This window comes from Bos taurus, chromosome 6, assembly GCF_002263795.3.
Source record: "Bos taurus isolate L1 Dominette 01449 registration number 42190680 breed Hereford chromosome 6, ARS-UCD2.0, whole genome shotgun sequence".
Classification (NCBI taxonomy): domain Eukaryota; kingdom Metazoa; phylum Chordata; class Mammalia; order Artiodactyla; family Bovidae; genus Bos; species Bos taurus.
The window spans coordinates 66,810,452-66,824,680 of record NC_037333.1 but is presented as its reverse complement, the minus strand read 5'-3'; the positions used below and the strand labels follow the sequence as shown (position 1 = coordinate 66,824,680).

General features: G+C 44.9%; 2 protein-coding genes across 7 annotated transcripts in view; both read left to right on the top strand.

Moving 5' to 3' along the window:
• The window catches only part of TEC (tec protein tyrosine kinase), a 170,000-nt gene extending 164,362 nt beyond the window's left edge, over window positions 1–5,638 (top strand). For 4 of the 6 annotated variants that reach the window (XM_002688249.7, XM_005207976.5, XM_005207977.5 and 1 more), the window contains 3 exons: window positions 3,236–3,354; window positions 3,438–3,595; window positions 4,973–5,638. In XM_002688249.7, coding sequence (XP_002688295.1) covers window positions 3,236–3,354; window positions 3,438–3,595; window positions 4,973–5,056 — 361 coding nt within the window. In that variant the 3' untranslated portion in view covers window positions 5,057–5,638. Of the gene's footprint in view, window positions 1–3,235; window positions 3,355–3,437; window positions 3,596–4,972 lie in introns of those variants that run through there. The other 2 variants (XM_059887759.1, XM_059887761.1) reach the window with 2 other exon arrangements.
• A 52-nt stretch (window positions 5,639–5,690) lies between these two features.
• TXK (TXK tyrosine kinase) overlaps window positions 5,691–14,229 on the top strand; it is a 61,755-nt gene continuing 53,216 nt past the window's right edge. The window contains exons 1-2 of the mRNA XM_024993092.2: window positions 5,691–7,331; window positions 9,200–9,267. Of these exons, the coding sequence (XP_024848860.1) occupies window positions 9,252–9,267 (16 nt within the window). The 5' untranslated portion in view covers window positions 5,691–7,331; window positions 9,200–9,251. The remainder of the gene's footprint in view (window positions 7,332–9,199; window positions 9,268–14,229) is intronic.

Genomic DNA, 14,229 nt, shown 5'->3' with positions numbered 1-14,229 from the left:
CCATCATTTTTGTACAGATCGATTTTTCTGCTTCTTAGTGTTTTTGATATAAGGTTAGAAAATAAATTAGATAATCTATATTTTGAAAAATTTATTTGCTGAATTTGTTTTTTTATTGTTAGCTTTGACTTTTTCTCAGGTAAACTGTTGAGAAATTATGATTACTTAGTGCTTCATTCGGAGAAGGCAATGGCAAACCACTCCAGTACTCTTGCCTGGAAAATCCCATGGATGGAGAAGCCTGGTGGGCTGCAGTCCATGGGGTCGCTAACAGTCGGACACAGCTGAGCGACTTCACTTTCACTTTTTACTTTCCTACATTGTAGAAGAAAATGGCAACCCACTCCAGTGTTCTTGCCTGGAGAATCCCAGGGACGGGGGCCCTTGTGGGCTGCCGTCTATGGGGTCACACAGAGTTGGACACGACTGAAGTGACTTAGCAGCAGCAGCAGCAGCAATGCTTCATTATGTGGCTTTAGTTGATAGTCACATTAGTTCATAAAATTGATAAGCATGGAAATAGTCTGTACTGATAAAGCAAAAAGGAAATCCTGTTAGCTGTCCTGAGATAAAGATAAATGTATTAAAGATAATAGTACTGTATATGAGGGCTTCCCTTGTAGCTCAGTCGGTAAAGAATCTGCCTGCAATGCAGGAGACCTGGATTCATTTCCTGGGTCAGGAACATCCCCCGGAGAAGGAAATGGCAATCCACTCCAGTATCCTTGCCTGGAAAATCCCATAGACAGAGGAGCCTGGCGGGCTACAGTCCACGGGGTCGCAAGAGTCGGACACAACTTAGCCACTAAATCACCACTAAACCATACATTGTGTTAATCATTGTTAACCATTCTCTCCACTAGGTGGTAGTATAGCCTGCTAAATATACTGCTTTCTTTTCTCCCTCGTGAGGATGAAATTTCTAGAATCTTTTGTTTTGATAGAAATGTGTTTGGGGTACAGTTTTTAGAATAACCAATCTGTAGTGTTTTTATTCTCCTAATTTTTGTAATTTTAGTAGTGTGTTATAAAAGACCTTTAAAAAGCATTTCATTTGTCCTGTCTTTCCCTCCTTCCTTCTTTTCATTCATTCATCCATACGTGTGTGAGTGCTAAGTCGCTTCAGTCATGTCCGACTCTTTGCGACCCTGTGGACTGGAGCCTGCCAAGCTCCTCTGTCCATGGGATTCTCCAGGCATCTGTACATCCATCTATAAAAATATTAGGTGCTTGTGCTGTGCTAGGCACAACATTAGAGATTGAAGCCAGCAGAGGCTAAGACATTCGAGTCCCTGCCCACATGCAGCTTTAATTCAGGAGGAGAGAGAAGTATAAGACCTGAGAAGCACTAAGGGGAAAAGAACAGAGTGAGGTCCCAGCACAGGGGTTCGCAAACACCAACCTCCGGGCCACATCTGACCTGACACCTCTGTTTGTACAACCTGAGCCACCCACGGGGTTCACATTTTTTAATGGTCGGAAGAAAACTTAAAAAAATGTTATGACATGTGAAAATGATCTGAAAGTCCAGTATCAGTGTCCATAAATATGATATTATTAGGACATAGACTCGTCTGACTGCTTTCACTCGACAGAGGCCTGCAAACCTGAAATATTCATCATCTGGCCTTTTACAGAAAACATTTGCCAACCCCTGTGATAGTGATAAGCTGGGGTTCATGCGGTGGGGGGTGCTGAGTGATATGTGGGGCAGGGATGATAGTTACTCCTTTAGGTCTATTGCCCTGGAAGACTCTTTGAGGCCAGGATATTTGGAAAGAGACTCAAAAGGTAGGCAGCAGTCAATTAGGTGAAAAATCTGACTGTAAAATAATCCAGGGGGTAAGAAACAGTGAGTCCAAAAGCTTGAAATTAGGGATGAGTTTGGCCTGCTCAGGAGTCAGAAGAGGGTCAGGGTGGTTGGCCCACGGTCGGCACGAGGAATGGTTATAAAGCAGGCAAGGCCAGGTCATACAGGCAGGTCTCTCTCCTAAGGAAACTCAAGCCGAGGGAGGTTTGAAAGCCTTTACTGTCAGAAATGGGACCAGAACTGCCGACTCTCAGGAAGTAATGACCCAGTGCTCTTTGTTTTCATTCTGTGAAGACATTCTGTATCTGCCAGGCAGACCTCCCATTTCATGCTTGATTTTCATATACGTCAGGCTTTCAGAAAAACCTGTGCTTTTGCATCAGTCCCTCTAACACAGTGGTCCCCAGCCTTTTTGGCACCAGGGGCTAGTTTCGTGGAAGGCAGTTTTCCCGTGGACCCGGGGGTGGGGCTGGTTTCAGGATGATTCGAGCATGTTACATTTATTGTGCACTTCATTTCTAGTATCATTACATCAATTCCAGCTCAGATCGTCAGGCATTGGACCTCAGAGGCTGGGGATCCCTGCTTCTAAAACACTCATTCTACACTCAATTCAAACTCTCTTGACTGACAGGCACCCACGGTGGCATTTTCACCAGCTTTGTCTATACAGCAAAGGACGTTAGTGCAAGTATTTGAATATTTTCCCATGGAGTTTGTATAAATTAACTTTATATGTCCCTACCTTCCTCTTGTAAATACATACTGAACACATTATAGAAAGGGCTGAAGAACCCAGGTTTACCATCCCAATTAAGGATCCTCCCCAGGGGTAACTGGTGTTACCAGCTTGTGTGTGTCCTACATGGTATTGTTTTGAGTGTGTGTGTATGGAGGAGGGATGTCATGGTATATACACCACAGTGTACATACATCATTCTGCTCTTTTTATTTGATATAGTTTTAAGTTGTGCTCTGTGGAATCATGGGGGCAAAGCACATGTTCCAAGCTCTTTGCACTACTTCCTTAGAGCAGCTCTGCTTTAGATGTTTTACAAATGGAACCTTTGGGCAAAACTTGGTTTAAAGGACAAAATTGCTTATTTAAAAAAACAGTTTGCAAGCTTTTATTGTGTGCTGCCTCCACTGCCTTATAAAAAAGAAAAACAGAAAAGTGAAAGTACAGATAGAAGGTAGTGTTTCCATCTCAAGCACTCAGAGGAAGACAACAATCGCAGAGGCGTGGCTGCAGAGGCAAGCAGCTTCAACCGGATGCTTGTTGGACTTCAATCAACTGTGTTTTGATTCTGGGGTGGGTGGGGGGGAGGTGGTGGTGGGCGGGGGCTGTGGTGGAGGGAGGCAGGTGGGGGGGTGGATTAAAGAACCTGTACAAAATAGAGATCATAACTCAGTGTCTTACTCTAGGTATGTCCTGGATGATCAGTACACGAGTTCTTCTGGTGCTAAATTTCCTGTGAAGTGGTGTCCACCTGAGGTGTTTAATTACAGCCGCTTTAGCAGCAAATCAGATGTGTGGTCATTTGGTAAGACTCACGCTCCATTTCCCCTCCACACTGCCCTGAAGAGGAAGTGGGTGCATTTTTTGGCAATCCTTCTCATCTTCCAGGTGTCTTAATGTGGGAAATATTCACTGAAGGCAGAATGCCCTTTGAGAAAAACACCAACTATGAAGTGGTAACCATGGTTACTCGCGGCCACCGACTCCACCAGCCAAAGTTGGCCTCCAGATATGTATACGAGGTGATGCTGAGATGTTGGCAGGAGGTATAACATTTTTGGGGTGCTTTCTTCCTCAGACTCTAAAGCATTCAGGGATCTGGGCTTGGTAGATTTTAATTTAATGTGTGGTCATTATAGCCTAGTGAATGAGTGCATGCTTTACATGATTTCAGACTCTTAAGTAGGAAGCTGCTCTTCTCAACTCAATCTGAATAACAGGAAGAAGATGTGAAGATGTGGAAAATGCTAATAATAAGATAGTAAATTCAGGCTGCCCCTTCCCTCCCAAGTGGGCATCCTTCCACGGTTGCCTGAGTTGGAGACTCTGGGAACACACCTGGAGAAGTAGCTCTTCTTTCAGTGGCCCTCTTGTGTTATTGAAATATTTACTCTTTCACCAGAGAGGGTTTCTTTCTCCAAGCCTCAAATTCCTCAGGTCTACTTTACTCAGGGTCTTTGAAAGTTTTCCTTTTCCTTGTGTTGAAATGTTACCTCATAGAAGAGATTGGCTTCCCTGGTGGCTCAGTGATGAAGAATCTGCCTGCTAATGCAGGAGACGTGGGTTTGATCCCTGGGTCGGGAAGATCCCTTGGAGAAGGAAATGAAAACCCACTCTAGTATTCTTGCATGGAGAATCCCATGGAGAGAAGCCTGGCGGGCTACAGTCCATGGGGTCACAAGAGTCGGACCTGACTGACAATTAAACAGCAACAATGACAGAAGAGATTAGACACGAAAGTGACTTTTGAAAGATAACAGTGATATTAGCTCACAATTATTACGTGATAGGCACTGTGCTAAGTGCTTTTGATTAGTCCTCAAAGTAACCCTTTGAAGTATGGATACATTGACCATGGTGTGGATGGGGATACCATGTTAATGCCTGCCCAAGGCCACTTCACTGTAGAGAAACAGAGTCCTGTCCAACTCCAAAGCCCATGCTCTCAGTCACGTGCTATAATTTGCCTCCTAAGAGCATTGGTTGGGATGGGAAGAGGCCTACTGCCCAAGAAGTAGCACTGGCCAGGAGGGGATAGTATGAGCAAAGATAGGGTGGTGGTACTGGACTTTGTGTCCACAAGGGTGGAGATTGTTCTGCTTGAGCGTAGAGCCCATATGAGGGTTTTTGTGGGAAATAAAACTGGGTAGCAAGGCCATGGGGGTGGAACAGGTCGTAGAGGGCACTGCAGGTTAGCAGGACTTGATTTTACAGGTAGCTGGGATCTCTACTAGGTTTTTGAGTTGGATGCAAAAGCTGTGGGGCAGAAAGATGAGTGTAGCAGCAGCACGCGCAGGATCAGTGAGACCTGATGGGATGTATGTGTGCTCTGGTGCGCTGTGCCATTTGAGTTTGAACAGTGAAAACTCATTTTGGGGATGGGTTCTGGAACCCACAGCTTCTCTTTGCTTTTTGAATTATAGAAACCAGAGGGAAGGCCTTCCTTCGAAGATCTGCTGCGCACGATAGATGAACTAGTCGAATGTGGAGAAACTTTTGGAAGATGAGTGGTGCTGTGACCGACGGCTTCCAGATTCCAAAGCACAAGGATGAAATGGCACTTCGTGGCAGACTCTTAATTTATTTAGCACTTGGACGGGAAGACTGTTGTACTTATAAAGTGGAAACATCTGATGCATTTGCTTCATGACCAGCCATAGCTCTGTGACTGAATCTTCTGGATTAATGGAAATGCTGGCTTAGACAAAGTGGTTAAAAGCACCCACTTTTATTCATTCCACAAGTGCTAGAGTGCCCACTGTGGGCCAGGCACTGTACCCAGGCCCCCGGAGTCAGTCCATTTCTCGGGTGTACGCGGGGTCATGTCCGCTGGCATCAGTGGAAGGCCAGGGTAATTGGGAGGAGGAAGGGTGTCAGAGCTGCAGTCCAGCCACCCATCGGCCCTATGATTTTTACAAAAATCTGGGCCAGGGTCTTGTCTAGAATGTGGGTTCTGGATGGATCAGTACCCATCTTAGGTTTTGAAACATCTGTTTTCAAGATTGCCATTAGTATTTCATTAAAACATATTTGTATGCTGTACATATTATAAATATATATAATATATAAAGTTATATATTTATAAGAAACGTGAGTTGTCTTTTTTATTTAATTTTTATTGGGATATAGCTGATTTCATGAGTTGTCATTTAATTGAAACATTTAATTCTATAATACATGAGCCAGCCTTATTAGGACATGGATTGTCTTAATTCCTTTTCCCCCAAGGATAAAACATTCCCTACTGAAGAGGAATGTCAGGACCTTTCTATTGCTTGTGCCCGCTCCTTACTTGAGTAGCCATGTTTGGGGTGCCTGTCCAGTTTAAGCCCCCAGCAGGGTTTGTGTTGGGCTAAGTGGTCCTGTCCACAGTATCCACAGCTAATTGAAGTTGGATGGAAAATTGAACTGGGTTTCCCTGATGGCTCAGATGGTAAAGAATCTGCCTGCAATGCAAGAGTCCTGGGTTTGATCCCTGGGTTGGGAAGATCCCCTGGAGAAGGCGATGGCAACCCACTCCAGTATTCTTGCCTGGAAAATTCCATGGACAGAGGGCCTTGGCGGGCTGTTGTCCTTGGGATCACAAAGAGTTGAAAGGTCCTGTCTATGATATCCACAGCTAATTGGAGCTGTATGGAGAATTGAACTCGGCCATTCAGTTAGTCTCTGTGTCCTAAGACTCTGTCCCTGGACATAAATGCTGGAGCAGAAGGATCAGTGATGTTCAACACAATGGCTGTCCCCACTGCCTGCAAGATGCAGGAGCAAGCCAAGTTCTGGCAAAATCCAGGAAACAGCCAGGAATAATGGAGAGCATGGTATACTAAGCTGTCTCCCAGCTGGTTTTCAGGAGGCCTGCTTGGACTTGAGTTCCTGTGTCAGAGAAATTGTCTATTATTGCTTTATAGTAGACCCTGTGAATGAGGTTACAATCTGAATTAGAACCTCATTTCCTCATAAGCCCAGGGAAAAGAAACACAGTCTCTGTCATAAAAGCAAAGGCCATGTATTGCTGCACACAGGATTGTTCGTTTTGAAAGCCCAGGAGGACACAGGGGCTTGCTTCAGGAATTCATCTGCTCCAGGGGCCCTGGTCTTGACCCTGTTCTGTGCAGCATTGTGTGAACACTCCTTATGTAGCATTCACACAGCAGTTCTTATGTGAAGAAGCTACTTAATGCCCAGCAATGAGTTGTCTTGGCCAGCAACATCCTATAGAACCCTCCCCAGGAATAGCTGCAGAGGCTAAACCACAGTGTTGCCAAGGAAACAGCTCACAGGAGGGCAATGCTGTGTTCAGGAGTATACCCCACTGGTTCCCTAAGCAAGTAACAGGCCAGAAGATGAGCCCATGGCCTCAGAATAGTGCAAATACTGTTCCCTAGCTACCTGTTTCCTCTAGGACTCCCTGTTGACCTAGGGACATTAAAAAGGCACCTCTGTGGTTCATATGTTTGAAGCACTAAAATGTCTTATTTATGCGGGGCCCAAAGAAACCTGTGTACTGCAAGACTTGGGTTTCAAAGGATTTATTATGGCTCTTGCTTCTAAGAATGAGCTGAGGCCTCCATATTTAATTTTTTTTTTTAAACTACACACTCAAGACCCACTTCCTTTACCATCTTGCAAGTCTCATGAACAAGGGTGGGGCTGCTTCTATCACATGCCAGCTTGTAGGGCACATGCCAGCTTGCTGGGACCCACACAGCATGTCCTCTACATGTGACTTCTCATTTCTCTGTTTACTCTGAGGATCTAGAGGCAAGAGCAGGCAAAGTCAAGGTGAGTGACCCATCTACCCTCTTTTGTTGACTGCACCGACTTGAATACTGCAGCAGTGGTACTGTGTGCTGTGTGTGCTAAGTCACTCAGTCGTGTCTGACTCTGTGACCCCATGGACTGTAGCCCACCAGGCTCCTCTGTTCATAGGGATTCTCCAGGCAAGAATACCAGAGTGGGTTGCCATGCCCTCCTCCAGGGGATCTTCCCAACCCAGGGATCAAACCCAGGTCTTGCAGTGGTGCTGCTGCTGCTGCTAAGTCGCTTCAGTCATGTCCGACTCTGTGTGACCCCAGAGATGGCAGCCCACCAGGCTCCTCCGTCCCTGAGATTCTCCAGGCAAGAACACTGGAGTGGGTTGCCATTTCCTTCTCCAATGCATGAAAGTGAAAAGTGAAAGTGAAGTCGCTCAGTCGTGACGGACTCTTAGCGACCCCATGGACTGTAGCCTACCAGGCTCCTCCACCCATGAGATTTTCCAGGCAAGAGTACTGGAGTGGGGTGCCATTGCCTTCTCCACACAGTGGTGCTAGAACCATTTAATTGAAAAAGTGCTTAAATGGTTAAAAAAGATTATTATACATGCTGTACATATGGGAAAACAAGACCTTTTAAGGAACACAAGCTGTGGCTGGCTTCTCTGAGCAGCACCTTAATATGACCCTGGAGAATCATCTTTCCAGTCTGTTCAGTTCAGCTGTCTTCTATCCTTCCCTGTTCCCTGTCTAATGGGAAAAAATAAAACATTTGTCCTGAGTCTTGTCACAGTCTGTTTCTTGCCTTCCTCCTCATCTTCCTGTCTAACTGTACCCTCATCGCAACAACATATGCATCTGTTAACTGTAGCTCCTTCAGGGAGTTGGCTGTGCACAAGGTGTAGCCTACCTTACGGTCATCTTCACGCTTTCCTCCTTCCTTCCTTCCTCGCCTTGACTCCTCCTGCGCCTCCCAGCCACATCCCGTGTTTCCCTTTTGACCTTGAGGAGCTGCACTGAAAGTGCTAGGGGGCTTTGATGAAAAAGGAGAAGCTATAGCCCTTGCCCTAACAGTTGATGAATACTTTTGATGGGAAAGCAAGCTTTGGCTACATTTGGGAACATCTTAAAAAATCTTTAAATCATTCACTGGAACGTTTTTTTAAAGCTATATATATATAGCTTTATATATATATAGCTGCAGCAAAAGAATTAAAAATAGAAGAATCCACCCAGAGTGTGTAAAGAGATCTTAATCTATAAAGCAGGAAATAGGAAGGGCCATGTGAATTTGCTGTGTCTTCAGTGCACTTGTTCCCTTTAGTTTACTTACTTTTTGTTTATTTTTCAATGGGATAAAGTGAAACTCCCAAGTGCATTTTTATCATTGATAATGTTACCACACCCCAGTTACCTGGGGATGGGTTGGTTTTCCCTTCTCCCCACGGAATAAATTTTCTTCTGATGGTGCCAAAAAGTGTTAGTACTGAGCCGGAGGACAGAACATTCTAGACACGGTACTTTAAAACTGACAATCTAGTTCTGTTTCTACCATGAACTGTGCCCCTTATCCCATCTGTGCCTCCGTTTCCTCCTCAGTTCAGAGATAGCAGTTTGCATTCATGCTCTTTTTAAGGTCCCTTTTGCCCAAACCTTGTGACTTCTTGAAATGGTGTTTGGTGGGGTCACCCACACAGTCGGGAAGGAGGAGTGAACAGCAGCTACCCTCAGATCCGGATGGAGATTATTCAGCTTTCTCTTATATAGGCCATCAGGTTGTCATTCACACACTTCGCTGAGGTTTTTAGAACAGGAAAATAGGTGGGGTTAACTTTGTCCGTGAGAAACGTCTTCAGTGAGCTATGATTTCAGTTAAAAGATGTGTTTTTGTGACAGGAGCATCTCTGGAGACCAGAAGGCTGTTTGTATGCTCCCCACATAAGGCAGCATGATTCTTTCCACCTGTAAGTAAGATGGCTCGGGCCTTTATCTTCAGGGCTTGTTCTGGGCTTGATTCTCACTCTTGAAAGCCAGAAATTATGATGTTTGGAAGATAGTTTCCCCAGGTGTTGTGACAGGGTTTTGTTTGTTATTTGAATAAGCATGGTGATGATGTCATTTTAGAAAATGTTCAGCCTTAAGAACACACAAAAAACCCCAAAATTGCTGTGTGTAGAAATGTGATCAGTTTGAAAAGTATTTGTGTTAGAATATTTAGTGTAGAGAACTGAAGGCAGAAGTCTAGGATCCCAATTCTAGTTCAGGATTTGCTGCAACCTTAGGGGGTCACCTTTGGCAACTTCCTCATGTGAGGTCCCCATCTGTACAACAGGGACCCTCTTTTTGCCTACCACCCAACACAGTATATTAGAGAAACAAGAAATTAAAACGACAGGTTCTTCATGAACCTTAAGAACCTTAAGAACCTTCTGTCCTTAATTTTGGAATTGCTTTGGAGGACTATTCAGTCCCATGTACAAGTTTTGGAAATGCATATTAATTTACCTTGAAGACTCAGAGAGTCTTGTTATGCAAGAAATTAAAAATTGGGAAGAAAAACACTGATTTGAATACTGGATGACTATGAAAACTACACTCAGTCACATGAGAATAAAGCCATCAAGGCCAGCTGACAACAGTTTTTGCATTTCTGATTTTTTAAGTTGCATTAGGAAAAGTTGTTTGCAGTTTTTAAAATGTCATGGGTTTAAACTAAATCACCTCATAGGACTCGTTGATAAGATTTGTAAAAAAAAATAATAATCCAGGCTATCCCACTTGTACTTACCTGAACTATAACTTACTGTCTGGATCCACACATAAAGATGGATGCCTGTTATCAGACTTACAGGCAAAGCAGAGTGAAGCATTAAGAGCTAAGAAGCAACAGCCCGTGTCCCCACCTCCCCCGGCGATAGGACAAAGATGAGCAGTGACTTAATAAAAATCTTTTATTAAAAGCCATGTGGGCATCTGTTCTTCATGTCTCCTGAGATCAGAACTAGAGAAAAGGTTGTAAATAACAGGAAGGATTCAGTTATATATAAAATAAACAGTGAGGGTTGAGACAACGATTAGATTGCCCAAAGGATTGAATAAGAGGTTGCCTATTTGTGGGGATATTTTGAGGATCATTCTGTCTGGTCTGGAAGGGCATGGGTTTGATGAACTATCACTGTCCTTTCCAGCTTCTGATTATTTGATTGCATGGTGAGAATCACTGATTTATTTATTCCAACAAATTGCACTTAGATGTGGCTCTGTTTTCTCCTGGGTGAAACAAATGAGTGTTTACTGCCGATGAGCGAAAACTGAGGGGTGCCCCAAGATGTGTTAGTACCAGCTGAAACCATATTTCTAAGTATTTACTGGACCAGAGTCATTTGCGAAACACACTGGTTGTTTTAAGGGTTGTCATAGAAGTCTGGCCTCCTAGGCTGCTGTGGGACAGGAGAAGGTGGGAGGTGAGTGTTGATCATACAGACTGGTGGGCAGAGCCTGAGGGAGGTGCCAGGGCCCTGCTCCAGTGAGGGTTGGTTTGTGAAACGACAACTAACGGCTGGTCTGAGGACAGACCCAGCCCAGGGGAATTATTTAGGGCACAGGGACCAGGGAGAAATGCTGGGGGCTCATGTAGCTGACCACCGCCCTCCCTTCCACTTCATCATCACCTTATTTCTCGTTTCTTTCCAGTTTATAGAGTAGAAGGAAAGTAATCTTTGAGTGCTTCTTAAGTCTTAGTGTGTCCAAAATGTGCCTGGGATACTGTTAAAAGGCAGTTTTCTGGACTCATAATTTGATCTGGGGCGGGGGTGGGGTGCGAGGTAAGGACCCCGCGGTCACTCTACCTTTCCTGGGCCTCTGATTTCAAAGCCCCTCTTATTCCTTCTTGTTCCTCCTTGGGCCACCTGATGGAAAGAGCTGACTCACTGGAAAAGACCCTGATGCTGGGAAAGATTGAAGGCAGGAGGAGAAGGGGGCGACGGGAGAATGAGTTGGTTAGATAGCAGCATCGAGTCAATGGACGTGAGTTTGAGCAAATTCCAGGAGATGGTGAAGGACAGAGAAGCCTGGCGTGCTGCAGTCCATGGGGTCACAAAGAGTCAGACATGACTGAGCTGAAAAGCAACAACTGAACAAACAAAACCTGAAAAACAACATTTCCTCGTTGTATTTGAGTCCCACACAAACCCCTTTAAATTAATATTCTCTGTTATTTCTTTTCCAATTAATATGAAGATAAGGAGGGTGGCTGCATAGGCATCTCTAAGGTGGCCCAGTGATGCCTCCTCTTGCTGTCCACACCCTTGCATGATCCCTCTTCTCTAGTATGAATGGAGTATGGTAGCTGGGCTGGATAGAGTGTTCCTGGGAGATGAGCTCGCAGCAGACTGCAGCTTCTGTCTTAGTGCTCTCAGACTCCCTGTCTTTTGGAAAACCCACTGCCATGCTCTGAGCACTCTTGGACACCCTATGAGAATCCCCATCCCCATGAGCCATGCCACCAAAGCCAGCAACAGCCGTGTGAGTGAACTTGAAAGAAGATTCTCCAACTTAACCCAACTCCCCTTTACCACAATGTCACGAGCTTCGTGAACTTTTCAACTTGATTCAGAAGCACCCAGCAAAGCTGTGCCTGGACTCCCGACCCACAGAAACTGTGAGATGGTTTCTGCCTCGAGGTTTGGCATCCAACAATGACTAGCTAAACCAGTGGCAAAACCTAGGACAGCCATGGACCCAAAGAAGACTCGGCCAGTTGCCTCAGGCTAGAGTTGGTCCTCTTTCTGAAAAATAGGCTCGGTGTTAATATGGACACTAGAATGCATGTCTTTCCTTTTGTTTCTAAATCATTTCATTTTTATCCCCTCACAGCTGCATAAAAGCAATAATGCCCACAGCAGCCACTGACTGGCATTGGGTTTGTGAGGTTTCCACACTTTTTTGTGTGTGACCAACAGATGCCCTGCTGCACAGTGAAGCCCACTGACCAGCATCTGTCTCCTCCCTGCCCTTGGAGAGCGTGGCCCAGTGCTGGCTGCCAGCAGGTCTGGTGGCCACCAAGCTGGCCAGATGTCTGCATGTGATGTCTGTGAGCTGTTCGTGCACTTGGAGCTCATAGACCATAACCTCCTAGGAAACACCACTCTGAGACCTGGGGATGGAGTTGTGTGTGCAGGATGCTTGCAAAGCCCTCCTCATGCTAGCTCAGAACTGAGAAGAAATAAAGTTCTTTCCTGGAGCAAACAAGGGCTTCTGGAGCTGGAATGTTCGGTATCCGGGGCTTTGCTGGCTGAAGCTGTGAACGGATGGGCTGTCAGTCTTCAGGGAGACTCCGTCTTTTCCTTCAGCATCTTTGCTCCCAGGACACCATTTCCCCTCGTGCCCAGTGCCCCAGTGCAGCTCCCCGAGCTTCCAGAGTCCCCTTGCCCTTTTCCTGACACAGCAGCCTCTCAGGCCCAGCCAGGCCAGCACTGTGCTTATCCTTCACCCAGAGTATCACATACCGTCCCACGAGCTAGCTGCCTGTTTTCTATTAGGAACCAGCGAATCCCTTAGTGGAATAGCTTGAAGCTTTAACAGACAGGATAATGTCCAAAAACCAGTTTGGGATCTAATACAGAGTCGCTGACTTATTTTGTCAATACATTTAAAAGACACTAACATCTCTGATGACTGCTATTTTTAGAAGAATGGAAACACACTGTTTCTTAATTCTGTGAAAGGAGTGTCCTTTTAACATCAGAGGAGGCGCACACACGTAACAAGGGAAATGTAAGGTTTCAAATACATAGAGCATAAACTCAGAATTGAGGATATCTTTGAAATGTTTTTAAATTTAATTTTTATTTTATACTGGAGTATAGTTGATTTACAATGTTGTGTTAGTTTCAGGTATACAGCAAAATGATTCAGTTATACATATAGATCAACTTTTTTTTCAGATTCTCTTCCCATATAGATTATTACAGAATATTGAGTAAAAGTTCTCTGTGCTATATATATACAGTAGGTTCCTGTTGATTATCTATTTTATATATAGTAGTATGTATATGTGTATCCAAACTCCTAATTTATCACGCCCTCACCTTTCCCCTTTGGTGACCATAAGTTTGTCTCAAGCATAATGTTTTACACTGAGTAAATATTTCTGTGAAAAACTCAATGTGTTTCTCTCCCTCTTGTTTCCTCCCTCTCTTCCCCTTTCCCTCTCTTTCTATTTTCTTTTCTGTCTTTCCCTCATTGGTGTGGATTCTTAGTTTGGTGAACACAAAGCCTTTTTTCGGTGCCTGTTCAGAGGTAGAAATCCAAGCTAGAAAAAAGCTAGCTATGTGTCATACCTCCCAGATGGCGTGGGGTTAAGTTCACTAAAATGTACCTGTCTTTAAAAGTCCCTTAATAGATCTGGAGTGGAGTGTTAGTCGCTCAGTTGTGTCTGACTCTTTGCAAACCCACAGACTGTAGCCCGCCAGACTCCTCTGTCCAAGGAATTCTCCAGCCAAGAATACTGGAGTGGGTTGCCATTTCCTTCTCCAGAGGATCTTCCCGACCCAGGGATCAAACCCAGGTCTCCTGCATTGTAGGCAGATTCTTACTGTCTGACCTACTGGAAAGTCCCAGAAATAGATCTAGTGGTGGAAGTTTACTGCAGTCATGAAGAGGTGTGCCCTTTCTGTGAATTTCTGGGGGGAAAAAAAAGGTGGTTCTTATAGTGGACTTAGGAGGATCAGCTCCAATAGCCCAGAGCCATTTTTCCAAAGCCAAAGTTTTCCAGACTTTGCCATTCCTGGAATTCTTCAGCTGTGAGTGCAGCTGCCCTAGAATTCCTGGTCCTAAAACCACAACCTGGATCGTGTGGGCTGGGCCACTAGCCTAGTCTTTGGCTCGAGGCAGCTCTTGAAACGAGCCAGTTATTTACGTTTTCA